The sequence below is a fragment of the Zophobas morio genome, unplaced genomic scaffold (assembly GCF_036711695.1).
Source record: "Zophobas morio isolate AGI-343-1 ecotype UQ-CSIRO unplaced genomic scaffold, CSIRO_AGI_Zmor_V1 ptg000030l, whole genome shotgun sequence".
Classification (NCBI taxonomy): domain Eukaryota; kingdom Metazoa; phylum Arthropoda; class Insecta; order Coleoptera; family Tenebrionidae; genus Zophobas; species Zophobas morio.
Window position 1 is genome coordinate 554,270 of NW_026972135.1, and position 27,993 is coordinate 582,262.

At 28.9% G+C, this 27,993-nt stretch overlaps 2 protein-coding genes across 2 annotated transcripts in view; one reads left to right on the top strand and one right to left on the bottom strand.

The window, feature by feature from the left end:
* The first annotated feature begins 58 nt into the window (after nucleotides 1-58).
* LOC135139133 (exosome complex component CSL4-like) lies at nucleotides 59-892 on the top strand. Its single transcript, XM_064069240.1, has 2 exons — nucleotides 59-187; nucleotides 264-892. The coding sequence occupies exons 1-2, from the start codon at nucleotides 154-156 to the stop codon at nucleotides 830-832; spliced, it is 603 nt and encodes a 200-aa protein (XP_063925310.1). The 5' UTR covers nucleotides 59-153; the 3' UTR covers nucleotides 833-892.
* A 63-nt stretch (nucleotides 893-955) lies between these two features.
* The window catches only part of LOC135139131 (ATP-binding cassette sub-family D member 1), a 52,192-nt gene continuing 25,154 nt past the window's right edge, over nucleotides 956-27,993 (bottom strand). Inside the window, exons 2-7 of the mRNA XM_064069237.1 lie at nucleotides 27,262-27,957; nucleotides 26,918-27,204; nucleotides 20,979-21,571; nucleotides 10,429-10,897; nucleotides 1,315-1,440; nucleotides 956-1,258 (exon numbers count right to left, since the gene is read on the bottom strand). Coding sequence (XP_063925307.1) covers nucleotides 1,075-1,258; nucleotides 1,315-1,440; nucleotides 10,429-10,897; nucleotides 20,979-21,571; nucleotides 26,918-27,204; nucleotides 27,262-27,867 — 2,265 coding nt within the window. The 5' untranslated portion in view covers nucleotides 27,868-27,957 and the 3' untranslated portion in view covers nucleotides 956-1,074. The remainder of the gene's footprint in view (nucleotides 1,259-1,314; nucleotides 1,441-10,428; nucleotides 10,898-20,978; nucleotides 21,572-26,917; nucleotides 27,205-27,261; nucleotides 27,958-27,993) is intronic.

Here is a 27,993-nt window from a genome sequence, read left to right on the forward strand (position 1 = left end):
TAAATACTGCTGAAATGGTGTTTTTCGCTCTAGGTGAAAAGCAGTTGGTTATGCTGAGTGTCAAATCGTAGTTTTTTTCACGTTTTGGTCAACCTAACCTCACTTTATGTAATGTTTTTCGACCAAAAAATAAAAATATCGTGAAAAGTAGTGATGTCTTCGGAAGATCTTCTAGTGTGTTTGCCAGGTGAGAACGTCGTACGTGTTTATAATCCACAAAAATTTTGAATATGTTACAAAACTAAATGTTAATGTTCCTCCAGGACAAAGACTCTGCCTCTCTGACCACACTCACGTGTCCGGCCAGGGCACCTACGAGCGCCAGGGCTACATCTACTCCACCCTCGCCGGGACCGTCGACATTGTAGACAAAGACAACGTTAAAATCATCGAAGTGCACACCTCCGGCAAACAAACTCTTGTGCCCTCTCAAGGGGACATCGTCACGGCTCAAATTCACACCATAACCCAACAATTCTGCAAGTGCCATATCAAGTGCATCGGTGACAAGGTCCTGGGACGCCACTATAGAGGGATCCTGAGGCGTGAAGACGTCCGGGTCACTGAAAAAGACAGGGTCGAGATTTATAAGAGTTTCAGGCCAGGGGATGTGATTTTGGCCAGGGTGTTACCAATCACGGAGGCACACACTTATCAGTTGTCTACAGCCGAGAACGAACTGGGGGTGGTGACGGCGCACTCAGAACATGGACACTTGATGGTCCCCATAAGTTGGACTGAAATGCAGTGTTCAAAGACTTTCGTCAAGGAGGCGAGAAAAGTGGCCAAAGTCGTGCCAGAGAGCGTCCAGCAGGGGTTAAACGAAAATTGAGTGCTTTAAGGAAAATCTTTATATTTCTTTTATAGTAAACGTCATTTTTTGATAAATTTATTACACATTTATTTGTTACAACCAACCCTTCATTTTTAATCTTGACGAAATAAAACTCCGTCCTCCGACTATACTTTATATTTAATTACGTCTACATCACTCGGTAGTCAATACCACATAACCTCACATAATCTTTAAATAAAAACAGTACATACACATAAATTATGTAATTATGTTAAATCTCAATTATTATCTTCTCCTAGAAGTTTGTTCAGTTCATTCAGTCTGCGAACTGTGTCTTCAGTGCTGGCTTTCTTCAACAGTTCCTCCTTTTCTTTCTTCAAGCTGAGGCGGTTGCTGGCATTCAATTGGTCGAATTTCCACGAGCCTGCGCCGTCGAATTGGAGGATATGTGTGTGGAATTTCCTATAAATTTCGTAAAATGATGGGTATTGCGAGGGAAAGTCGGGGTGAGGTCTTACCATAAAGTTGGCCGATGGGTGATTGTTAGGAGGGTGATACCCATGTCGATGGCCGTTTGGTAGATGAAGCTTTCCACGTCGATGGACACAGCCGAGGTGCACTCGTCGAGAAGGGCGTATTTGGGTCTGGAATTAACACAGGCTTATTGGCATAATTAAATTTTACGAAGGTCGAGGTTACATTTTTTTAAAATGGGAACCTAAAAAATTTGACGAGTTTTCAGTTTTTAATTTTTTCGATTTTTCAACTTTCATGCCTTCAATTTTTCGTTTCGGTTTTTTATTTTTTTATCGGGTTTTCAAGGTTCTGATTTTGTTTTAAATGTATAAATGTTTTTATATTTGTGTAGTTTTGTACTTTTATTTGACGTGGTGAAATTTTTTTAAGTTTCTCGATTTTAGTTTTTCAGTGGTTCAATTTTAAAAATAAAAAACCGAAAATGCGTAAAATGAAAACCCTGAAAATTCTAAAACTTGGAAATCAAGAACTTGAAAACTGAAAAACGAAAAATTCAAAAATCGAAAGATTAAAATTGCGAAACTTGAAAATCGTAAATATGCAAAATAAAAAAGACCAAATATGTATTGAAAAATCGAAATATTGAACATTTAAGAAATCGGAAAATCGTATAACTGGAAACCCAAAAATTTTAAAATTGGAAAGTCGAGAAATTGAACAATGGAGAAATCGGAACATCAAAAAATTAAAATTTTTAAAAATTGAGAAATTAAAATTGAAAAATCGAGAAATCGACCTCCAGCAATCGAAAAAACTAAAAATTAAAAAACTGATAAGACGAGAAATCGAAAAATCTGAAATTTAAAAAATTGAAAAATTATACAATCGAAGAATTGATAAAAATAAAAATTAAAAATTGGAAAATTGATTTTTAAAATATTTCACTTTTTCAATGTTACGACTTTGGAATTTTTCCATGAAGCCGACTTCTCGGTTTTGCAATGTTTAAAATTTTTCAATTTCCCGATTTTTCAAGTTTTCGATTTCTCTACTTTTCAACCCCTCAATTTTGGGAATTTTATATTTCTTTCGAAAAATCGAAAACATAGATATATCTTCCAGAAAGTGATAAAATCTAAAATCTCAAATTCGAAAAACCGAAATATAAAAAATTCGAAAAATCCGAGAAAAAATATATAAAAAACGAAATAAACGAAAATTCTAAAATCAAATCGAAAAGTCGAAATATGGAATAATTGGAAAATCGAGAACCAAAGTTAAAAAAATTCGAAAATTGAAAATTTGAAAAATTTAAAAAGCTACGACTTTTTAGCTTTTAAATCAAGAAACCCAAAGAGCGTAAATTGAAAAATTGAAACATCAAAATATTGAAAAGTGAAGAAGTCAAGAATTTGCTAAACCCAAAAATTTAAATTAAAATACCGATAATTGAAAAATCCAGAAATGAAAAATTCCCAAAATTGAAGTGTTAAAAAATTAAGAAATCGAAAACTTGAAAAATCGAAAAATTGAAATATTAAAAAATTTAAGTCTAAAAACTGAAGAATACAAAAATTGATAAATCAAAAATCGAAAAGTAGAAAGATTGAAAGTTCGAGTTTCGAAAACTCAAAAAACTAAAAATTCGAATATCGGAAAATCAAAATTTCGAAAGTTGAGATTTCGAAAAATCCAAGAATCGAAATGTATAAAAAACGAAATATCGAAAGTCGAAAAAACGGAAAAATCCCAAAACGGAAATGTAGAAAAATTGGTAAATCGAAAAATTGAAACACCAAAATCTTGGAAAATCGAAAAATTGGAACATTGAATAATTTGAAAATTGAAACCGAAAAGTCAGGAAGTCGAGAACTTTAAAAATCAAGATATGTAAAGATCGAGAAATCGAAAGTTCGAAATTCGAAAAAATAGATAAATCTTCCAGAAAATCAAAAAATCTAAAATTGGAAACGAAAAATCGGAACTCGCGAGATCAAAATATCTAAAAGTGAAAAAACTGGAAAGTTTAAAAAAACTAAAGAATATAAAAATTGAATTATCAAAATTTTGAAAAAGGTAGAAATATTGAAAATCCGAGTATCGATGGAAAAATTGGAAAATCAAAACTTCAAAAAATCCAAAATTCGAATATCTAAAAATTGAAAATTCGATGAAATAAATGTTCGAAATAAAAAAAATCTAAGACACCGAAAATTCGAAAATCCAAAAATCGAAATTCGAATCACCGAAAAATAAAAAATTCAAAAATTGAGGTTTCGAAAAATACAATAATCAAAATGTATAAAAAATGAACAATCGAAAGTCGAAAAACGAATATTCTAAAATCAAATCAAGAAGTCGAAATATGGAAAAATTGACAAATCGAGAACTCGAAGATAAAAAAAATCGGAACATCGAAATTTCGAAAACTGAAATGCTGAAACGTCGAAAAATGGAGCAATCGAAACGGCGAAAAATTGAAAAATTGAAACATAAAAGGAACGGGAAATCGAAAAGTCAAGAAGTCGAAAATTCGACAAACCGAAAAATCTAAAATTAAAATATCTAAAAATCCAGAAATGTGGAAAAATTCCCAAAATTGAAGTGTTGAAAAATTGAAAACTTGAAAAATCGAGAAATCGAAAAATCTGAAATTTAAAAAACTGAAAAATTAAAGATTCGAAAAATTGATAAAAATTAAAAACAATTAAAATCGGAAAATTGATTTCTAAAATATTTCACTTTTTCGATGTTACGACTTTGGAATTTTTCCATTTTTCAATTATTACATATTAAAACTTTTTCATTTATTCGAATTTTCCATAAGCCGACTTCTCGGTTTTTCAATGTTTAAAATTTTTCAATTTCCCGATTTTTCAAGTTTTCGATTTCTCTATTTTTCAACTCCTCAATTTTGGGAATTTTCTATTTCTTTAAAAAAATCGAAAATTCGAAAATCGAAAAAATAGATAAATCTTCCAGAATGTGATAAAATCTAAAATTCGAAAAACCGAAAAATCAAAAATTCAAAAACTGAGATTTCGATCGGAAATCGAAGAAAACATAAAAAACGAAATATCGAAACTCGAAAAAACGTAAATTCTAAAATCAAATTGAAAAGGTGAAATATGGAAAAATTGAAAAATTAAGAACTCAAAGTTAAAAAAATTCGAATATTGAAAATTTGACAAATTTAAAAAGCTACGACTTTTTAGCTTTTTAAATCAAGAAATCCAAAGAGCGAAAATTGAAAAATTGAAACATCAAAAGATTAAAAAGTCAAGAAGTCGGGAAAAATTTAAATTAAAATATCGAAAATTGAAAAATCCAGAAATGAAAAAATTAAGAAATCGAGATCTCGAGAGATCAAAAAATGGAAAAGTAAAAAATTTAAAAATCTAAAAACTGAAGAATATAAAAATTGACAAATCAAAACGTAGAAAGATTGAAAATTCGAGTATCTAAAACTCAAAAATTAAAAAACTAAAAATTCGAATATCGGAAAATCAAAATTTCGAAAGTTGAGATTTAGAAAAATCCAAGAATCGAAATATGTATATAAAAAACGAAATATCGAAACTCGAAAAAACGGAAAAATCCCAAAACGAAAATGTAGAAAAATTGGAAAATCGAAAAATCGAGAAATCCAAAGTTCGAAAATCGAAAAAATAAATAAATCTTCCAGAAAGTCAAAAAATCTAAAATTGGAAACGAAAAATCGGAACTTGAGAGACCAAAAAATCTAAAGGTGAAAAAACTGGAAAGTTTAAAAACTACAGAATGTAAAAATTGAATTATCAAAATTTGAAAAAAGTAGAAATATTAAAAATCCGAGTATCGATGGAAAAATTGGAAAATCAAAACTTCAAAAAATCCAAAATTCGAATATCTAAAAATAGAAATTTTGAATAAATGTTCAAAATAACGAAAATCTGAGACACCGGAAAACCGAAAATTCGAAGATCCAAAAATCGGAATTCGAATCACGGAAAAATAAAAAATTCAAAAATTGAAGTTTCGAAAAATCGAATAATCGAAATGTATAAAAAATGAACAATCGAAAGTCGAAAAACGAATATTCTAAAATCAAATCAAGAAGTCGAAATATGGAAAAATTGACAAATCGAGAACTCGAAGATAAAAAAATCCGAACATCGAAATTTCGAAAAGTGAAAATTTGAAAAATTGAAATGCTGAAACGTCCAAAAATGGCGCAATCGAAACGGCGAAAAATTGAAAAATTGAAACATAAAATGAACGGGAAATCGAAAAGTCAAGAACTCGAGAATTTGACAAACCGAAAAATCTAAAATTGAAATATCGAAAAATCCAGAAATGTGAAAAAATTCCCAAAATTGAAGTGTTGAAAAATTGAGAAATTGAAAACTTGAAAAATCGAGAAATCGAAAAATCTGAAATTTAAAAAACTGAAAAATTAAAGATCCGAAAAATTGATAAAAATTAAAAACAATTAAAATCGGAAAATTGATTTCTAAAATATTTCACTTTTTCGATGTTACGACTTTGGAATTTTTCCATTTTTCAATTATTACATATTAAAACTTTTTCATTTATCCGAATTTTCCATAAGCCGACTTCTCGGTTTTTCAATGTTTAAAATTTTTCAATTTCCCGATTTTTCAAATTTTCGATTTCTCTATTTTTCAACTCCTCAATTTTGGGAATTTTCTATTTCTTTAAAAAAATCGAAAATTCGAAAATCGAAAAAATAGATAAATCTTCCAGAATGTGATAAAATCAAAAATTCGAAAAACCGAAAAATCAAAAATTCGAAATCGAATCGAATTCGGAAATCGAAGAAAACAAAAAATGAAATATCGAAACTCGAAAAAACGTAAATTCTAAAATCAAATTGAAAAGTCGAAATATGGAAAAATTGAGAACTCAAAGTTAAAAAAATTCGAATATTGAAAATTTGACAAATTTAAAAAGCTACGACTTTTTAGCTTTTTAAATCAAGAAATCCAAAGAGCGAAAATTGAAAAATTGAAACATCAAAAGATTGAAAAGTCAAGAAGTCGAGAAAAATTTAAATTAAAATATCGAAAATTGAAAAATCCAGAAATGAAAAAATTAAGAAATCGAGATCTCGAGAGATAAAAAAACGGAAAAGTAAAAAATTTAAAAATCTAAAAACTGAAGAATATAAAAACTGATAAATCAAAAAGTAGAAATATTGAAAATTCGAGTATCTAAAACTCAAAAATTAAAAAACTAAAAATTCAAATATCGGAAAGTCAAAATTTCGAAAGTTGAGATTAGAAAAATCCAAGAATCGAAATATGTATATAAAAAACGAAATATCGGAACTCGAAAAAACGGAAAAATCCCAAAACGAAAATGTAGAAAAACTGGAAAATCGAAAAATCGAGAAATCCAAAGTTCGAAAATCGAAAAAATTGATAAATCTTCCAGGAAGTCAAAAAATCTAAAATTGGAAACGAAAAATCGGAACTCGAAAGACCAAAAAATCTAAAAGTGAAAAATCTGGAAAGTTTAAAAACTAAAGAATGTAAAAATTGAATGATCAAAAATTTGAAAAAAGTAGAAACACTGAAAATCCGAGTATCGATGGAAAAATTGGAAAATGAAAACTTCAAAAAATCCAAAATTCGAATATCTAAAAATCGAAATTTTGAATAAATGTTCGAAATAACGAAAATCTGAGACACCGGAAAACCGAAAATTCGAAGATCCAAAAATCGGAATTCGAATCACCGAAAAATAAAAAATTCAAAAATTGAGGTTTCGAAAAATACAATAATCGAAATGTATAAAAAATGAACAATCGAAAGTAGAAAAACGAATATTCTAAAATCAAATCAAGAGGTCGAAATGTGGAAAAATTGACAAATCGAGAACTCGAAGATAAAAAAAATCTGAACATCGAAATTTCGAAAAGTGAAAATTTGAAAAATTGAAATACTGAAACGTCCAAAAATGGAGCAATCGAAACGGCGAAAAATTGAAAAATTGAAACATAAAAAGAACGAGAAATCGAAAAGTCAAGAAGTGGAGAATTCGACAAATCGAAAAATCCAAAATTGAAATATCGAAAAATCCAGAAATGTGGAAAAATTCCCAAAATTGAAGTGTTGAAAGCTTGAAAAATCGAGAAATCGAAAAATCTGAAATTTAAAAAACTGAAAAATTAAAGATTCGAAAAATTGATAAAAATTAAAAATAATTAAAATCGGAAAATTGATTTCTAAAATATTTCACTTTTTCGATGTTACGACTTTGGAATTTTTCCATTTTTCAATTATTGCATATTAAAACTTTTTCATTTATTCGAATTTTCCATAAGCCGACTTCTCGGTTTTTCAATGTTTAAAATTTTTCAATTTCCCGATTTTTCAAGTTTTCGATTTCTCTATTTTTCAACTCCTCAATTTTGGGAATTTTCTATTTCTTTAAAAAAATCGAAAATTCGAAAATCGAAAAAATAGATAAATCTTCCAGAATGTGATAAAATCTAAAATTCGAAAAACCGAAAAATCAAAAATTCGAAATCGAATCGAATTCGGAAATCGAAGAAAACAAAAAACGAAATATCGAAACTCGAAAAAACGAAAATTCTTAAATCAAATCGAAAGGTCGAAATATGGAAAAATTGGAAAATCGAGAACTCAAAGTTAAAAAAATTCGAATATTGAAAATTGGACAAATTTAAAAAGCTACGACTTTTTAGCTTTTTAAATCAAGAAATCCAAAGAGCGAAAATTGAAAAATTGGAACATCAAAAGATTGAAAAGTCAAGAAGTCGAGATAAATTTAAATTAAAATATCGAAAATTTAAAAATCCAGAAATGAAAAAATTAAGAAATCGAGATCTCCAGAGATCAAAAAATGGAAAAGTAAAAAATTTAAAAATCTAAAAACTGAAGAATATAAAAATTGATAAATCAAAAAGTAGAAAGATTGGAAATTCGAGTATCTAAAACTCAAAAATTAAAAAACTAAAAATTCGAATATCGGAAAATCAAATTTCGAAAGTTGAAATTTAGAAAAATCCAAGAATCGAAATATGTATATAAAAAACGAAATATCGAAACTCGAAAAAACGGAAAAATCCCAAAACGAAAATGTAGAAAAACTGGAAAATCGAGAAATCCAAAGTTCGAAAATCGAAAAAATAAATAAATCTTCCAGAAAGTCAAACAATCTAAAATTGGAAACGAAAAATCGGAACTCGAGAGATCAAAAAATCTAAAAGTGAAAAAACTGAAAAGTTTAAAAACTAAAGAATGTGAAATTGAATTATCAAAAATTTGAAAAAAGTATAAATATTGAAAATCCGAGTATCGATGGAAAAAATCGGAAAATCAAAACTTTAAAAAATCCAAAATTCGAATATCTAAAAATCGAAATTTTGATAAAATGTTCGAAATAACGAAAATCTGAGACACCGGAAAACCGAAAATTCGAAAATCCAAAAATCGAAATTCGAAGCACCGAAAAATAAAAAATTGAGATATCGAAATATACAAAAAATGAACAATCGAAAGTCGAAAAACGAATATTCTAAAATCAAATCAAAAAGTCGAAATATGGAAAAATTGACAAATCGAGAACTCGAAAAAAAAAATATGAACATCGGAAATAGAAATTGCGAAAAATGAAAAACAGAAATTTCGAAAAGTGAAAATTTGAAAAATTGAAATGCTGAAACGTCGAAAAATGAAGCAATCGAAACGGCGAAAAATTGAAAAATTTAAACATAAAAAGAACGGGAAATCGAAAAGTCAAGAAGTCGAGAATTCGACAAACCGAAAAATCTAAAATTGAAATATCGAAAAATCCCCAAATGTGGAAAAATTCCCAAAATTGAAGTGTTGAAAAATTGAGAAATTGAAAACTTGAAAAATCGAGAAATCGAAAAATTTTAATTGAAAAACCGACAAACAAGGTGAGAACTGGAAAATTCGAAAAAACGAAAAATATCAAAAAATTAAAAAATTGGAAAAAGGAAGAATCGAAAAAACGAGAAATCGAAAAATTAAATTTAAAAATCGAAAAATTGAAAAACTCCAAAACGGAAATGAAGAAAAATTGGGAAATCGAGAAATTGTAAAATCGAAACACCAAAAAACTTGGAACATCTTAACACTAAAAAATTTGAAAAACTGAATAAACGAAAAATTATAAGATCGAAAGAAACGTTAAAAAAATAAAAAAAATAAAAAACGAAAAATTCTGTATAAAATTGAGAAAATGAAAATTAAAAAATCGGGAAAATGTAAAAAAATCAAGAACTTGAAAAATTGAGGAAACGTAAAAATGAAAAATTGAGAAATTAAAAAAATTGGTCGAAGAACAGTTCGACAGAACTTCCCTCACCCATAAAGTGTTCGTTTCTTCATTTTTTTTCTAGTTTTCATTTTAAATGTGTAATAATAACTATAATTTAAAAACTGTTCACTTTTTCAATTTTACATTTTAAAATTTTTCCATTTTTGAATTATTGGATTCTAAAAATTTTTCATTTATTCGATTTTTCAGTGTTCCAGTTTTTCGATTCATTACCATCTTTCGATTTTTAAGTTTCTCGATTTTTAGTTTTTCAGTATTTCAATTTTTCGATTTTGCAATTTTTTAACTTTTCGAATAAAAAAAAATGGAAAAATTAAAAACAAACCGAACATGTAAAACAAGATGAAAACCCTGAAAATTCTAAAACTTGGAAATCAAGAACTAGAAAAATTGAAAACAAAAAAAATTCTAAAATCGAAAGATTAAATTTGCGAAACTTGAAAATCGTAAAATTGCAAAACCAAAAAAAAAACAAATATGTATTAAAAATCGAAATATTAGACATTAAAGAAATCGGAAAATCGTGTAACTGGAAATCCAAAAATTGCATATTTGAAAAATTTAAAAATTGGAAAAGCAAGGAACTGAAAAATCTTAACATTGAAAATTAGAAAATCGGGAAACTGCAAAAAAAATCAAGAACTTGAAAAATTGATGAAACGAAAAAGCCAAAAATCGAGAAACTTAAAAATCGAAAGATGGTAATGAATCGAAAAACTAGAACACTGAAAAATCGAATAAATGAAAAATTTTAAGTTTCCTTAGCTAACACTCGGGAACTAAAACGGGAAGAAAACCGAGCGAAACTGATCTTTACTTACTTGTGATAAAACAGCCTCGCAATCGCCATCCTCTGCTTCTCGCCCCCGGACAAAATATCCGTCCAATCCTTAACCTGGTGGAATGTGTCCCTCTCGACGATGTGCTCCAGGTGCACCAGCCTCATGATCTTCATCAGGTCTTCTTCCGTCACCTGCTTGTTGATCATGTCGGTCGCCGTGTCCGGGTATATAACTTGGTCTCGCAAGTTCCCTATGACCATGTAGGGTCTCTGAGGTATATAGAACATGGAATTCTTGGGGCTGTGCAGCTCGCCGCCGTAGATCGGCCACAAGCCGCTAAGTATACGGAATAAGCTCGATTTGCCGCAGCCGTTGGGCCCGGTTATGAGCAAGTGCTGGCCTGGCTTCAGCTCTAGACTGAGAGATGGACACACTACATCACAGTTGGGGGTCACTATTGGAACGTCTTTTAGGATGATTTCGTTGTTGGTGGAGAGGATCAGCTGGCCTGGAAAACGTGTTTTCAGTAAAAAAATAAAAATTAATTAATTTGCAATTTAAGTAACGCACCGAAAATGATTATTTCGTTAATGTGTTTTACGTCACTTCATTTTCGACAAGATAATTACGACTCAAGTATGTCATGGTCGACCAGAAATATACCGAACCGACCGTTTTTTTGTTCACTTTTTCTCTAAATACGTCAGAGAATGAATTAAATTCATGTTACAGCACAATTCTTCCTATAAAAAGTTTGTAACCGTGTTATTACCATTATTAAAGTTGGCGGAAATAAATATACTGAAGTGACGTAAAATTATATACAGAAAAAGGAAAGACCGAATTAAAATAAGTATAATACATATCGAGCGAGCAACATAATTTCTAATCGAGGCACGCTTGGAATTGAATCCGTATGTCTTAGATGAAGAGTCATAGAAAAGTTTTGTAAAACATGGCTAACTAGAGTCATTTGTGTCAAATTTCATTGTTGAAATTGATTATGCTAACCTCAAAAATTCTGATATTTGAATATCTTCTACATAATATCCACACACGGGGTTATAATGCTATTTAGTAATTCAATGTAGAAATTTTTAGTGTTGACGTTATGGACCTTGAAAAAAAATTGTATAGTCTCAATATAATAATTTTAAGGACGAACTAAGTGAAAATATTCGAATCGTTTTTTCAGTTTTATCAATTTTTCGATTTTTTTCAAATTTAAATTTTTAATTTTTGCATTTTGGACTATTTCGATTTCTGGATTCTGCAATTTTATTTTAATTTTAGATTTTTCGGTTTATCGAATTCTTGATTTCTTGACTTTTCAATTTTTCGATCTTTTGATGTTTCAATTTTTTAATTTTTCGCTGTTTCGATTTCTCAATTTTTTCATTTTTCGTATATTCTATTTGGATATTCGAATTTTTTAACTTCGAGTTCTCAATTTTTCAACTTTTGTATAATTCGACTTTTTGATTTGATTTTAGAAATTTCGTTTTTTCGACTTTCGATATTCCGTTTTTTATATATTTCGATTCTTGGATTTTTCGAAATTCCAATTTTTGAATTTTCAATTTTTCCATTTTTCAATTTTAAGACCTTTGAATTTTTTGCTTTTACATACAATTTTACAATTTTAAAATTCTTCGGTTTTCAATTTTTTTAATTTTTCGATTTTTCAAGGTTTCGCTTTCTCTATTTTCCAACACTTCAATTTTGGGAATTTTTCCATTTTTGGATTTTGCAATTTTCGATTATTAATTTTAGTTTTTTCGGTTTGTCCAATTCTCTCTCGACTTCTTGACTTTTCGATTTCTCAGTCTTTTGATGTTTCAATTTTTCGAAATTTCAATTTTTCCATTTTTCGCATTTTCGATTTCCGATGTCTACATTTTTTTAACTTCGAGTTATCATTCATTAATCATTACATTCTTTAGTTTTTAGATTTTTCAATTTTCTTACTTTTCGATTTTTGATCTCCCGAGTTCTCGATTTTTCGATTTCTCAAATTTAGATTTTTTGATTTTCTGGAAAACTTATCTATTTTTTTCGATTTTCAAACTTCCGATTTCTTGATTGTTATATTTCTTGATTTTTAAACTTGTCGACTTCTTGATTTTTCAATTTCTTGATCTTTTTAAGTTTCGATTTCCAGATGTTTCAATTTCCCGTTTGTTGAATTCTCGACTTATTGAGTTTCCAGTTTCTCGATTTTTCCATATTTCGCCTTTCGTTTTTTTTATTTCGATTCTTGTATTTCTCGACTTCTGGGTTTTTCAATTTTTCGATTTCTCGATTTCTCAAGTTTTCAATTTTTCGATAGTTTAATTTTAGATTTTTCGGTTTGTTGAATTCTCGACTTCTTGACTTTTCGATTTCTCGATTCTTGAATTTTTTGAAATATCAATTTTCGAATTTTTGATTTTAGGAATTTCGATTTTTGAATTTTCGATATCCGAATTTTCGATTTTTTATTTTTTTGAATTTTCGATTTTTCCTTGTGGGCGATTTGCCCGTTGGATGATCAATTAACTATTTATTTATTTTCAATTTCTTCATTCTTCCGTTTTTATACTTCAATTTTTTACTTTATGATTTTTCCATCATCGAATTTTCATTTTTTTTATTTTTGGATTGTTGGATTTTTCGAATTTTCGATATTCATTACTAGAATTTTCAATCTTTCCACTTTTCGATCTTTGATTTTTCAAATTTTTGTTATTTCAATTTTTACATTCTTTAGTTTTTCAATTTCTTTACTTTTCAATTTTGAATTTTTTACCTTTCTGCAGGATTTGTCTATTTTTTGATTTTGGAACTTCCAATTTTTCGATTTCTTGATTTTTAAACGTTTCGATCTCTTGACTTTTCGGTTTCTTAATTTTTTTGTTTGGATTTCTCAGTGTTTCTATTTTTCAATTGTTCAATGTTTCGGTTTTTCGATTTTCCAATATTTTGGTGTTTCAATTTTTCGAAATCCCAATTTTTCTACATTTCCGTTTTGGAATTTTTCAATTTTTCGATTCCTCGTTTTTTTAAATTTTACATGTTACGAGTTTTTTAAATTTTTCGATTTCTCAATTTTTGAACACTTCTATTTTGCGAATTTTTCCATTTCTGGATTTTTTAATTCTTCCATATTTTAATTTTAGAATTTTCGGTTTGTGGAATTCTCGACCACTTGATCTTTTGATTTCTCCTGCTTTTGTTATTTCAAATTTTCAATTTTTCGTTGTTCCGATTTCTCGATTTTTCGACTTTCAATTTTTCAATTTTTGAAATTTCGATTGTTCCCTTTTTCGCATTTTCGATATCCGATGTTCGAATTTTTTAACTTCGAGTTTTCGATTTTATTTTTCCATATTTCGACTTTTCGTTCTTTATACAGATACATATTTCATTGCTTGGATTTTTCGAAATCTTAATTTTCGATTTTTTGATTTTTCGAACTTCAATTTTTGGATTTTTAAGTTTTCCGTTTTCCGGTTTCTCGGATTTTCGTTTTGTCGTACATTTGATTCATCGAATTTCCGATTTTTGATTTTTTTAATTTTCGATTTTTCAATTTTTCCATTCTTCAGTTCTTAGTTTTATTATTATTGTTCTATATTTGAATTATCAATTTTTTGCTTTTCAATTTTTTTATTTTTCGAGTTTTCGATTTTCAATACTCGAATTTTCAATCTTTCCACTTTTCGATTTTGATTTTTCAAATTTTTGTTATTTCAATTTTTACATTCTTTAGGTTTTTTTTTTATTTTTAAACGTTTCGACTTTTTGATTTTTCGGTTTCTTACTCTTTTTGTTTCGATTTCCCGATGTTTCAATTTTCCAATTGTTCGATTTAGATTTTTCGATATTTCGTTTTTTTAAATTTTACATGTTACGAGTTTTTTAAATTTTTCGATTTCTCAATTATTGAACACTTCTATTTTGGGAATTTTTCCATTTCTGGATTTTTTAATTTTTCCATATTTTAATTTTAGAATTTTCGGTTTGTGGAATTCTCGATCACTTGATTTTTTTATTTTTCCTGCTTTTATTGTTTCAAATTTTCAATTTTTCGCTGTTCCGATTTCTCGATTTTTCGGCTTTCAATTTTTCAATTTTTGAAATTTCGATTTTTCCCTTTGTCGCATTTTCGATATCCGATGTTCGAATTTTTTAACTTCGAGTTCTCGATTTTATTTTTCCATATTTCGACTTTTCGTTCTTTATACAGATACATATTTCATTGCTTGGATTTTTCGAAATCTTAATTTTCGATTTGTTGATTTTTCGGTTTTTCGAATTTCAATTTTTGGATTTTTAAGTTTTCGGTTTTCCGGTTTCTCGGATTTTCGTTTTGTCGTACATTTGATTCATCGAATTTCCGATTTTTGATTTTTTTAATTTTCGATTTTTCAATTTTTCCATTCTTCAGTTCTTAGTTTTATTATTATTGTTCTATATTTGAATTATCAATTTTTTTGCTTTTCAATTTTTTGATTTTTCGAGTTTTCGATTTTCAATACTCGAATTTTCAATCTTTCCACTTTTCGATTTTGATTTTTCAAATTTTTATTTCAATTTTTACATTCTTTAGGTTTTTTTTTATTTTTAAACGTTTCGACTTTTTGACTTTTCGGTTTCTTAATCTTTTTGTTTCGATTTCCCGATGTTTCAATTTTCCAATTGTTCGATTTAGATTTTTCGATTTCTCGTTTTTTCGATATTTCGTTTTTTTAATTTTTTCATGTTACGAGTTTTTTAAATTTTTCGATTTCTCAATTTTTGAACACTTCTATTTTGGGAATTTTTCCATTTCTGGATTTTTTAATTTTTCCATATTTTAATTTTAGAATTTTCGGTTTGTGGAATTCTCGACCACTTGATTTTTTGATTTCTCCTGCTTTTGTTGTTTCAAATTTTCAATTTTTCGCTGTTCCGATTTCTCGATTTTTCGACTTTCAATTTTTCAATTTTTGAAATTTCGATTTTTCCCTTTTTCGCATTTTCGATATCCGATGTTCGAATTTTTTAACTTCGAGTTCTCGATTTTATTTTTCCATATTTCGACTTTTCGTTCTTTATACAGATACATATTTCATTGCTTCGATTTTTCGAAATCTTAATTTTCGATTTTTTGATTTTTCGGTTTTTCGAATTTCAATTTTTGGATTTTTAAGTTTTCGGTTTTCCGGTTTCTCGGATTTTCCTTTTGTCGTACATTTGATTCATCGAATTTCCGATTTTTGATTTTTTTAATTTTCGATTTTTCAATTTTTCCATTCTTCAGTTCTTAGTTCTATTATTGTTCTATATTTGAATTATCAATTTTTTGATTTTCGAGTTTTCGATTTTCAATACTCGAATTTTCAATCTTTCCACTTTTCGATTTTGATTTTTCAAATTTTTGTTATTTCAATTTTTAAATTCTTTAGGTTTTTTTTTATTTTTAAACGTTTCGACTTTTTGACTTTTCGGTTTCTTAAAATTTTTGTTTCGATTTCCCGATGTTTCAATTTTCCAATTGTTCGATTTAGATTTTTCGATTTCTCGTTTTTTCGATATTTCGTTTTTTTAATTTTTTCATGTTACGAGTTTTTTAAATTTTTCGATTTCTCAATTTTTGAACACTTCTATTTTGGGATTTTTTCCATTTCTGAATTTTTTAATTTTTCCATATTTTAATTTTAGAATTTTCGGTTTATGGAATTCTCGACCACTTGATTTTTTGATTTCTCCTGCTTTTGTTGTTTCAAATTTTCAATTTTACGCTGTTCCGATTTCTCGATTTTTCGGCTTTCAATTTTTCAATTTTTGAAATTTCGATTTTTCGCATTTTCGATATCCGATGTTCGAATTTTTTAACTCCGAGTTCTCGATTTTATTTTTCCATATTTCGACTTTTCGTTCTTTATACAGATACATATTTCATTGCTTGGATTTTTCGAAATCTTAATTTTCGATTTGTTGATTTTTCGGTTTTTCGAATTTCAATTTTTGGATTTTTAAGTTTTCGGTTTTCCGGTTTCTCGGATTTTCGTTTTGTCGTACATTTGATTCATCGAATTTCCGATTTTTGATTTTTTTAATTTTCGATTTTTCAATTTTTCCATTCTTCAGTTCTTAGTTTTATTATTATTGTTCTATATTTGAATTATCAATTTTTTTGCTTTTCAATTTTTTGATTTTTCGAGTTTTCGATTTTCAATATTCGAATTTTCAATCTTTCCACTTTTCGATTTTAATTTTTCAAATTTTTGTTATTTCAATTTTTACATTCTTTAGGTTTTTTTTTATTTTTAAAGGTTTCGACTTTTTGACTTTTCGGTTTCTTAAACTTTTTGTTACGATTTCCCGATGTTTCAATTTTCCAATTGTTCGGTTTAGATTTTTCGATTTCTCGTTTTTTCGATATTTCGTTTTTTTTTAAATTTTACATGTTACGAGTTTTTTAAATTTTTCGATTTCTCAATTTTTGAACACTTCTATTTTGGGATTTTTTCCATTCCGGATTTTTTAATTTTTCCATATTTTAATTTTTGAATTTTCGGTTTGTGGAATTCTCGACCACTTGATTTTTTGATTTCTCCTGCTTTTGTTGTTTTAAATTTTCAATTTTTCGCTGTTCCGATTTCTCGATTTTTCGACTTTCAATTTTTCAATTTTTGAAATTTCGATTTTTCCCTTTTTCGCATTTTCGATATCCGATGTTCGAATTTTTTAACTTCGAGTTTTCGATTTTATTTTTTCATATTTCGACTTTTCGTTTTTTATACAGATACATATTTCATTGGTTGGATTTTTCGAAATCTTAATTTTCGATTTTTTGATTTTTCGGTTTTTCGAACTTCAATTTTTGGATTTTTAAGTTTTCGGTTTTCCGGATTTTCGTTTTGTCGTACATTTGATTCATCGAATTTCCGATTTTTGATTTTTTTAATTTTCGATTTTTCAATCTTTCCAGTTCTTAGTTTTATTGTTGTTCTATATTTGAATTATCAATTTTTTGATTTTTCGAGTTTTCGATTTTCAATACTCGAATTTTCAATCTTTCCATTTTGATTTTTCAAATTTTTATTTCAATTTTTACATTCTTTAGGTTTTTTTTTTTATTTTTAAACGTTTCGACTTTTTTAACTTTTCGGTTTCTTAATCTTTTTGTTTCGATTTCCCGATGTTTCAATTTTCCAATTGTTCGATTTAGATTTTTCGATTTCTCGTTTTTTCGATATTTCGTTTTTTTAAATTTTACATGTTACGAGTTTTTAAAATTTTTCGATTTCTCAATTTTTGAACACTTCTATTTTGGGATTTTTTCCATTTCTTGATTTTTTAATTTTTCCATATTTTAATTTTAGAATTTTCGGTTTGTGGAATTCTCGACCACTTGACTTTTTTATTTCTCCTGCTTTTGTTGTTTCAAATTTTCAATTTTTCGCTGTTCCGATTTCTCGATTTTTCGACTTTCAATTTTTCAATTTTTGAAATTTCGATTTTTCCATATTTCGACTTTTCGTTCTTTTTACAGATACATATTTCATTGCTTGGATTTTTCGAAATCTTAATTTTCGATTTTTTGATTTTTCGGTTTTTCGAATTTCAATTTTTGGATTTTTAAGTTTTCGGTTTTCCGGTTTCTCGGATTTTCGTTTTGTCGTACATATGATTCATCGAATTTCCGATTTTTGATTTTTTTAATTTTCGATTTTTCAATTTTTCCATTCTTCAGTTCTTAGTTTTATTATTGTTCTATATTTGAATTATCAATTTTTTTGCTTTTCAATTTTTTGATTTTTCGAGTTTTCGATTTTCAATACTCGAATTTTCAATCTTTCCACTTTTCGATTTTGATTTTTCAAATTTTTGTTATTTCAATTTTTACATTCTTTAGTTTTTTATTTTTATTTTTAAACGTTTCGACTTTTTGACTTTTCGGTTTCTTAAACTTTTTGTTTCGATTTCCCGATGTTTCAATTTTCCAATTGTTCGATTTAGATTTTTCGATTTCTCGTTTTTTCGATATTTCGTTTTTTTTAATTTTACATGTTACGAGTTTTTTAAATTTTTCGATTTCTCAATTTTTGAACACTTCTATTTTGGGATTTTTTCCATTTCTTGATTTTTTAATTTTTCCATATTTTAATTTTAGAATTTTCGGTTTGTGGAATTCTCGACCACTTGACTTTTTTATTTCTCCTGCTTTTGTTGTTTCAAATTTTCAATTTTTCGCTGTTCCGATTTCTCGATTTTTCGACTTTCAATTTTTCAATTTTTGAAATTTCGATTTTTCCATATTTCGACTTTTCGTTCTTTTTACAGATACATATTTCATTGCTTGGATTTTTCGAAATCTTAATTTTCGATTTTTTGATTTTTCGGTTTTTCGAATTTCAATTTTTGGATTTTTAAGTTTTCGGTTTTCCGGTTTCTCGGATTTTCGTTTTGTCGTACATATGATTCATCGAATTTCCGATTTTTGATTTTTTTAATTTTCGATTTTTCCATTCTTCAGTTCTTAGTTTTATTATTGTTCTATATTTGAATTATCAATTTTTTTGCTTTTCAATTTTTTGATTTTTCGAGTTTTCGATTTTCAATACTCGAATTTTCAATCTTTCCACTTTTCGATTTTGATTTTTCAAATTTTTGTTATTTCAATTTTTACATTCTTCAGTTTTTTTTTTATTTTTAAACGTTTCGACTTTTTGACTTTTCGGTTTCTTAATCTTTTTGTTTCGATTTCCCGATGTTTCAATTTTCCAATTGTTCGATTTAGATTTTTCGATTTCTCGTTTTTTCGATATTTCGTTTTTTTAATTTTTTCATGTTACGAGTTTTTAAAATTTTTCGATTTCTCAATTTTTGAACACTTCTATTTTGGGAATTTTTCCATTTCTGGATTTTTTAATTATTCCATATTTTGATTTTAGAATTTTCGGTTTGTGGAATTCTCGACCACTTGATTTTTTGATTTCTCCTGCTTTTGTTGTTTCAAATTTTCAATTTTTCGCTGTTCCGATTTCTCGATTTTTCGACTTTCAATTTTTCAATTTTTGAAATTTCGATTTTTCCATATTTCGACTTTTCGTTCTTTATACAGATACATATTTCATTGCTTGGATTTTTCGAAATCTTAATTTTCGATTTTTTGATTTTTCGGTTTTTCGAATTTCAATTTTTGCATTTTTAAGTTTTCGGTTTTCCGGTTTCTCGGATTTTCGTTTTGTCGTACATCTGATTCATTGAATTTCCGATTTTTGATTTTTTTAATTTTCGATTTTTCAATTTTCCCATTCTTCAGTTCTTAGTTTTATTATTGTTCTATATTTGAATTATCAATTTTTTTGCTTTTCAATTTTTTGATTTTTCGAGTTTTCGATTTTCAATACTCGAATTTTCAATCTTTCCACTTTTCGATTTTGATTTTTCAAATTTTTGTTATTTCAATTTTTACATTCTTCAGTTTTTAGACTTTTCATTTTTTTACTTTAAGATTTTTTGACTTCCTGCGAGATTTATCTATTTTTTCGATTTTTGAACTTTCGTTTTTTCGATTTTCTATTTTTCGGAACTATTTACGCCACCGATTTTTACTTCAAGGTTATTTCAACAGAACTTCCCTCACCCCGAAAGTACGGAAAAACACATCCAGCTTTTTCGAAAAATTAAAAATTTGATTTTGGGAATTTTATTTTTTTATGACAAGAATAATGGAAAAATCAACATAGCAAGAAATCGAAAAGTCAAGAAGTAGAGAATTCAACCAAACCGAAAAATCTAAAATTACAATATTGAGAAAATTGAAAAATCCAGAAATGAGCGAATTCCCAAAATTGAAGGGTTGAAAAGTGGAGAAATCGAAAACTTGAAAAATCCAGAAATCGGAAAATTTTAATTGAAAAACTGACAAGTCGAGAACTGAAAAATGCGAAAAAATGAAAAAGTTTTAAAATCCAATAATTGAAAAATGAAAAAATTCTAAAATTGTAACATTGAAAAAGTGAAATATTTTAGACATTATGATTATTATACATTTAAAATGAAAACTAGTAAAATTGCAAATCAAAAACTGAAGAAACGAAAAATTGAAAACTCATGTGAAACTGAAAAATTCAAAACCGAAAAATTGAAAAATCCAAAAGTTGAAAATTTTCACATTGAAGAAAAGGAAAATAGTAAAATAAAAACGTTCAAAAACCGAAAAATTGAAAAATCGAATCATTGAAAAAATTTAAGTTGAAAGATACAAAAGTTGGGGAATGGAAAAACGAAAATTAAAAATGAAAACTCGAAGAGTTGCATATCGTACAATTGAAGAAACAAAAAAATTAAAAACTGAAAAAAACAGAAAAATTGCAAATCAAAACAACAAAAAATTATAAAATCGGAACATTAAAACACCGAAAATTGTAAAAATAAAAAAATAAAAAAAAACAAAAAACCAAAACGAAAATTACAAATAGAAAATTTGAAGAAATGAAAATTGGGAAATTCAAAAGTTGGAAAACTGAAAAACTGAAGAAACAAAAAAATAAAAAATTGGATTTTTTTATACTTGAACTCATAGATAGCGTAATATTCAAAAAACCACCCACCTTTCGCCACCGGCTGATCCCCCTTGAACTCGATCTCGAAGTCCCCGCACTTCTCCTTCTTCTCCACCATCGTCTTGTGGTACACCCCCTGACTCGCCTCCTCCAGGACCGTGAACATATTGGCCACCCTCGCCGTGTGCCCGGCCAACTCCACGATATCCTTGTAGCTCGACATGAGCCTCTCCACCGCGTTGGAGCCCGTGATCAACAGATTCTTCGCCGTCGTGAAATAGTGAGTGCGCTCGGACACGCTGTCTTCGGCCACCGCCGCCGACCCCAACGCCACCGACGTGTCCTCGCTCAGAAGCGGCAAGTTCATGAGGGTGTTCGTGGGCTTGGGCTTCTCGGGCCGGGAGGCGGTTGCGAGGAGGATGGGCAGAGACACCACGATCATGCCGGTCCCCGACCACACGTACTTCATCAGGAATTGCTCCAACATGACGAACCAGAGCTTCACGCCGAACATGTGCTCCAGGTGCTGCGCCAGGATGCGGAAGGCGCTCCTGAGCTGGGATTGCTCGACCTTGTGGCCGCCGTAGAAGGCGATTTCTTCGGCGTTGGAGACAATGCGGGAGTGGACATGGCGGAGGTAGCTGTGGAAATAGCAAAGAAGTGTAATTTAAGCTTAACACTGTTTGAGTTGGCAAAAGAATTAAGCGATTCTGAGGCAATTTTCTTGCCCTGCTATTGCCAGACCTGAATAAAATTCTGAAAGTTTGGTTATGACATTTTAATATCGATCCAAAATAAATTTTGACGCAAATTAATAATGTCATGTCAACCATGTCAGGTTTGACAACAGGAAGTAAGGTGGAGTGACAGGTTTACCAATTTCAAGCAAAATTCATTGATACCAACTGAAAGAGTACTTGCTGATTCCGCGGTTTTATACACAATCAAAGGCAGCCATGGATTTTTAAAAATTTGTCTTTGATCGCTGTCAAACTTTCAAGTTGATGGTCATCTGACCAAGCTAAAATTCTATCAAAGACAAACTCTCACAAATCACGGGCTGTCTTTGATAGTATTTATTATTGTTCTCTGTATATTAACGCAATTAATTTAAAAAAGATTACCAACAATTTTGCTTACAAAGATAAACACCTTTACTGTATCAAGGTTTGTAGGTTATGCTGCAAAAATTTTTAATTGAGATATAAAAAAAATTAAATCGAAAAATTTTAAAATAAAAAAATTGAAAAATCGAATATCAAAAATTTCAAAAATTGAAAAACCGAAAAGTCAAAATCCGAACAGTCGAAAAATCGAAAAATTAAAATATCCAAAAGTTGAAAAGTTCCCAAAATTGAAGTGTTCAAAAAGAAAGAAACCGAAAAGTTGAAAAAATCAAAAATTTTAAAAATTGAAAAATTAAAATATCGAAAAATTGAACAATCGGAAAACGAAACATCAAAAATATCGAAAAATTCAAAAATCTAAATCGAAAAGCCAAAATTTATAAAATTGCAAAAGTTGAATCGAAAAATTGAAGAATCAAAAAAATGAAAAAAATTGGGAAATCGAAAATTGAAAAATCGAAGCGCTACGAAAAATTGGAAAATATTGGAAAAATCATCAAAAACATCAAAAGACCGATAAATCGAGAAATGGAAAAGTGGAGAAGTCAAAAAATCGAAATAGGCCAAGATCTAAAAATCGGAATGTTAAAAACTTAAAAATCCCAAAGGATTTTTAAAATATCCGAAAAATTAAAAAATGGCAATATCGAAGAACTGAAAAATCTAATAAAAAAAAACTTAAAAATCGGGAAACTGAAACACGGAAGCTACGACAATTTGGAAAATCGAAAAGCCGAAAAGTCCAAACAACAAAATATTCAAAAGCTGAAACATTGTGAAGTCGAAACATCAAAAAAATCGATAAATCGTGAAATGGAACAATCAAAAAATCGAAACACCGAAATCTTGATAAATTGATAAATCTGTAGAAAAACTGTAAAACCGAAAAATTCAAAAATCGAAAAATCAAAAATTTTTAAAATCGACAATTAAAATATTGACAAATTGAATCGAAAAATTTAAAAATCTGGAAATCGAAAAGTTGTGAAATTGAAGAATTGAAAAATTGAGCAATCAAAACATTGAAAAGTTGAGCAAATTGACAAATCAAAAACGAAAATTTAAAAACGTCGAAAATTCAAAATTAAAAGTCGAAAAATCGTAAAACTGAACATAGGAAGATTGAGAAATAAGAAAATTGAAAATCGAGAAATAAAAATTAAAGAATAAAAAAACAGAAATCCAAAATTGATCGAAAATCCAGAATTCAAAAAATTTAAAAATCGGAGAATTGAATCAAAAGCTGAAAAATTCCAAAAAACAAAAATGATGAGAAATTAGGAAATCGAAAAACTGAAAATTAGAAACATCGAAAAATTGGAAAATCGAAAAGTTGAAACATCGAAAAATCAAAAAAAATGGGAAAAATCTAGAATCGAAATATTGCAATCTAAAAACTGAAATATCGAAAAATTGAAAAATCGAAGAAAAATTGAAGAAGCGAAAAATTGGAAAAATCCCAAAACTGAAATATCGAAAAACTGAGAAATCGAAAAGTCGTGAAATCGAAGTCGAAAAATCGAAAAATTCAAAAATCAAAAAAAGAAAAATTTAGAAACGTCAAAAATTGAAAAATTTAAAAATCGAAAAATAGAGAACTCGAAAAATCGAAAAATTTAGAAATCAAAAGTTGAAAAATTGCAGTGTTGAAAAGTCGAAAAATAGAAAATTCGAAAAATTGAGAAATCGGGAAACCGGAAAATCTAAAATTCAAATAATTAAAAAAATTAAATTTCGAAAAACCGAATAATCGAGAAATCCAAACATCAAAAATATCGAAAAATTGAAGAATCAAAAAAATGAAAAATCGAGAAATTGAAAAATTCCAAAACTGAAATGACGAAAAATTGGGAAATCGAAAATTGAAAAATCGAAGCGCTACGAAAAATTGGAAAATATTGGAAAAATCATCAAAAACATCAAAAGACCGATAAATCGAGAAATGGAAAAGTCGAGAAGTCGAAAAATCGAAATAGGCCAAGATCTAAAAATCGGAATTTTAAAAACTTAAAAATCCAAAAGGATTTTTAAAACATCCGAAAAATTAAAAAATGGCAACATCGAAGAACTGAAAAATCTAATAAAAATCGAGAAATCGGAAAAACTAAAATTTGAAAATCGAAAAATAGAAATGTTGAAAGTCGAAAAAGGAGAAATCGAAAAAACAAAACTTAAAAAAAAATGCAAAAATTGAAAAATCGGGAAACTGAAACACGGAAGCTACGACAAATTGGAAAATCTAAAAGCCGAAAAGTCGAAACAACAAAATATTCAAAATCTGAAACATTATGAAGTCGAAACATCAAAAAATCGAAAAATCGTGAAATGGAACAATCAAAAAATCGAAACACCGAAATCTTGATAAATTGATAAATCTGTAGAAAAACTGTAAAACCGAAAAATCTAAAATTTTTAAAATCGACAATTAAAATATTGACAAATTGAAAAGAAAAATTTAAAAATCTGGAAATCCAGAACTTGTGAAATTGAAGAATTGAACAATCAAAACATTGAAAAGTCGAGCAAATTGAGAAATCAAAAACGAAAATTTAAAAACGTCAAAAATTCAAAATTAAAAGTCGAAAAATCGTAAAACTGAACATAGGAAGATTGAGAAATAAGAAAATTGAAAATCGAGAAATAAAAATTAAAGAATAAAAAAACTGAGAAATCCAAAATTGATCGAAAATCCAGAATTCAAAAAATTTAAAAATCGGAGAATTGAATCAAAAACTGAAAAATTCCAACAAGCAAAAATGATGAAAAATTAGGAAATCGAAAAACTGAAAATTAGAAACGTCGAAAAATTGGAAAATCGAAAACCCGAAAAGTTGAAACATCGAAAAATAAAAAAAATGGGAAAAATCTAGAATCGAAATATTGCAATCTAAAAACTGAAATATCGAAAAATTGAAAAATTGAAGCGAAAAATTGAAAAAATCCCAAAACTGAAATATCGAAAAACTGAGAAATCGAAGTCGAAAAATCGAAAAATTCAAAAATCAAAAAATTAAAAATTTAAAAACGTCAAAAATTGAAAAATTTAAATATCGAAAAATAGAGAACTCGAAAAATCGAAAAATTTAGAAATCAAAAGTTGAAAAATTGCAGTGTCGAAAAGCCGAAAAATAAAAAATTTGAAAAATTGAGAAATCGGGAAACCGGAAAATCTAAAATTCAAATAATTAAAAAAATTAAATTTCGAAAACTGAATAATCGAGAAATCGAAACATCAAAAACATCGAAAAATTCAAAAATCCAAAAACTAAAATCGAAACATTGAAACAATTGCAAAAATTTAAAAATTGGAAAACTGAAGAATCGAAAAATCGAAGCAAAGAAAAATTTGAAAATCAAAAAGCCTAAAAGTCGAAAATCGAAATATTTTAAAAAGACTAAAACATTGAGAAATCGAGAAATGGTAGTCGAGAAGTCGAAAAATCGAAAAACTGAGAAATCGAAAGGTTAAAAATTGAAAAATTGATCAATCAAAAAATTGAAACATCGGAATTTTGATAATTTTAAAAATATGTAGAAAAATTGGATAATCGAAAAATCGGAAATTTTAAAAAAGAAAAAAACTGAAAAATCCCAAACAATGAAACATTGAAAAATTGAAGAATTGAAAAACTGAACAATCGAAACACTCACAAGTCGAGAAAATTAAGAAATCAAAAATTGAAGATTTAAAAACGTCAAAAATTGAAAAATGGGAAAATTTAAAAATAAAAAATAGAAGTGTCGAAAAATTGGAAAATCGTAAAACATCGGGAGATTGAAAACTCGAAAAAAATTCAAAATTTGAAGAATCGAAAAATTGACCAAGTATGTAATCGAAAAACTAAAAATTGAGAAACTGAAAAAATTAGGAACCAAAAGTTGAAAAACCTGGAAAACGGAAAGCCGAAAAATCGCAAATTCGAAAACTTGAAAATCCGAGAAATCGAAAATCCAAAATTTAAAAAATTGTAAACATGAAAAATCCGTAAACTGAAGAATCGAAAAATCGAGAAATTGAGAAATTCCAAAACTGAAATGACGAAAAATTGAAACACAGGAACATCGAAAAATTGGAAAAACGAAAAGCCCAAAAATGTCCAGAGACCAAAAAATCGAAAAACTGAGAAATCCAAACAGACCAAAATCTAAAAATCGAGAAATTGAAAAGTGAAAAATTTAAAAATCGAAAAATAAAAATTTAGAAATACAAAAATTGAAAAATAGAAGAGAAAAAAATTGAAAAATCGAAAATTTGAAGAATCGAAAAATTGGAAATCGAAAACTTGAAAAATGAAAGACTAAAAGAACTGCAAAATGGAAAATTTAAAAATCAAAAGTTGAAAACTCAAGAAATCGAAAAGCCGAAAATGGAAAATTCGAAAAATCCAGAAATCTAAAAATTGTTATATCTACAATTTTGATTTTATTCTTAAAAATCTCGATAACGGATTCATAAACCACAACTTGGGACTACGTTATTTTTTAACATTTAAATAACATTTATTTAGATAACAAATTCCGGGAGGTGGGGAGTCAAGACCGGCAAAATTTTAATTAACGAATTACCAAGTTTCCGATCTTCTTAAATGTTTTCAAAATTTCAAAGCATTCGAATTAGCAATTTTAAAGTTAAATTGTAAAATGCTTTGATTTTTTTATCAATTTTTAAATAATATTAACTAATCTAATTTCTAGAAATGACATCATCTTATTGCTGGTGTGGATGACTAAAATAGACTCTGGTATTAATAATTTGGTAGAATGGAATCAAAGCAATTCTACACATTAGCATTAGAACTACGTAGTATTTAGAGATGTAAAGTAATTTTCTTTTTGATAAGTTTGGAAACACTGATTTACCCTTTCTTCTCCGCTTCTTGGGCCACCAGCTGGCCGAATCGCGGCGATACCAGCTTGAGGATGAGAGCCGAGATGAGCACCACCCCGGAGATGATCGCAGGCCCTGTTATAAGCGACGTGGCATTCCGCGACTTCACAAGATTAGCTAGAGCGATAGCCATGAGGAGGATATCGAAGAGAGGCTTGGTGATGTGGCCATACAAATGGGCCACGGTGCTGGCGACGGTCTCGATGTCGTCCGTCAGACGCTGCGCACAGTTATCTAAACGCCCGTCGAGGACGGTTACCTAGTGGAACAAAACCAGAAGTAGCAACCCAACTCAACACTCCCCCAGCTCACTCACCCTGTAATAACTCTGATTCTTAAAATACAACTTATACGAATGCTCCACCAGCCTCGTCCGGAAGCTCAGAGCAATCTTACTCTCCAAATACTTAATCATGCTATTGATGAACGTCGCCGGGATGGCCACCGCGAACCACTTCATCAACTGCTTGATGAAGTTATCCGGCTCCTTCCTGACGATGTACTTCACGATGGCCCCTTCCAGGTTGGCCACGTAGATGCTGAGGAAGGTCCTCAAGAAGAGAAACGTCGTGTGCCCGCCCAGCAGCCCGATCTCGGCGCAGAAAAGGTTGGGGATCATGATCCTGACCAGCTTGATGAACTGGAGGATGAACTGCAGGTTGAGGGCGGGGATGGTGTTGCGCAAGCGCTGCCGCTTGGACAGCTTGCTCTTGGGCTTGAGGCCATTCTGGACCTGGACGTTCTTTTTGACTAGATTGTTGTTGTTGTTGGTGGCGGGGTCCCTGCGCAGGACGAGGGGGAGGGCGACCTTGTAGGTGTAGGCGCAGAGTGCGGCGGCAACGAGGGCTCCAGAGAGGGTGCTGCGGTTGATGTTAAGGGTTTGTTCGGTCTTGGAGAGGAACTTCGACACGACGGTCGGCATCTTGGGGGCGTGGGGGTGTTAGAGGGAGGGTGGAGTTACGTGCGACGAGGGGGCGTGGCTGTCATCGTGGGTGGGGCATGGTGGGGGAACCTGAAATGAAAAATGTGATTAGTCGAAGGCTATACA

Excerpts from the sequence above, each read along its gene's own strand:
- LOC135139133 (XM_064069240.1), top strand. The coding sequence starts at position 154 with ATGTCTTCGGAAGATCTTCTAGTGTGTTTGCCAG. Across the intron at positions 188-263 it reads TCTTCTAGTGTGTTTGCCAG|GACAAAGACTCTGCCTCTCT; the intron begins GTGAGAACGTCG and ends ATGTTCCTCCAG.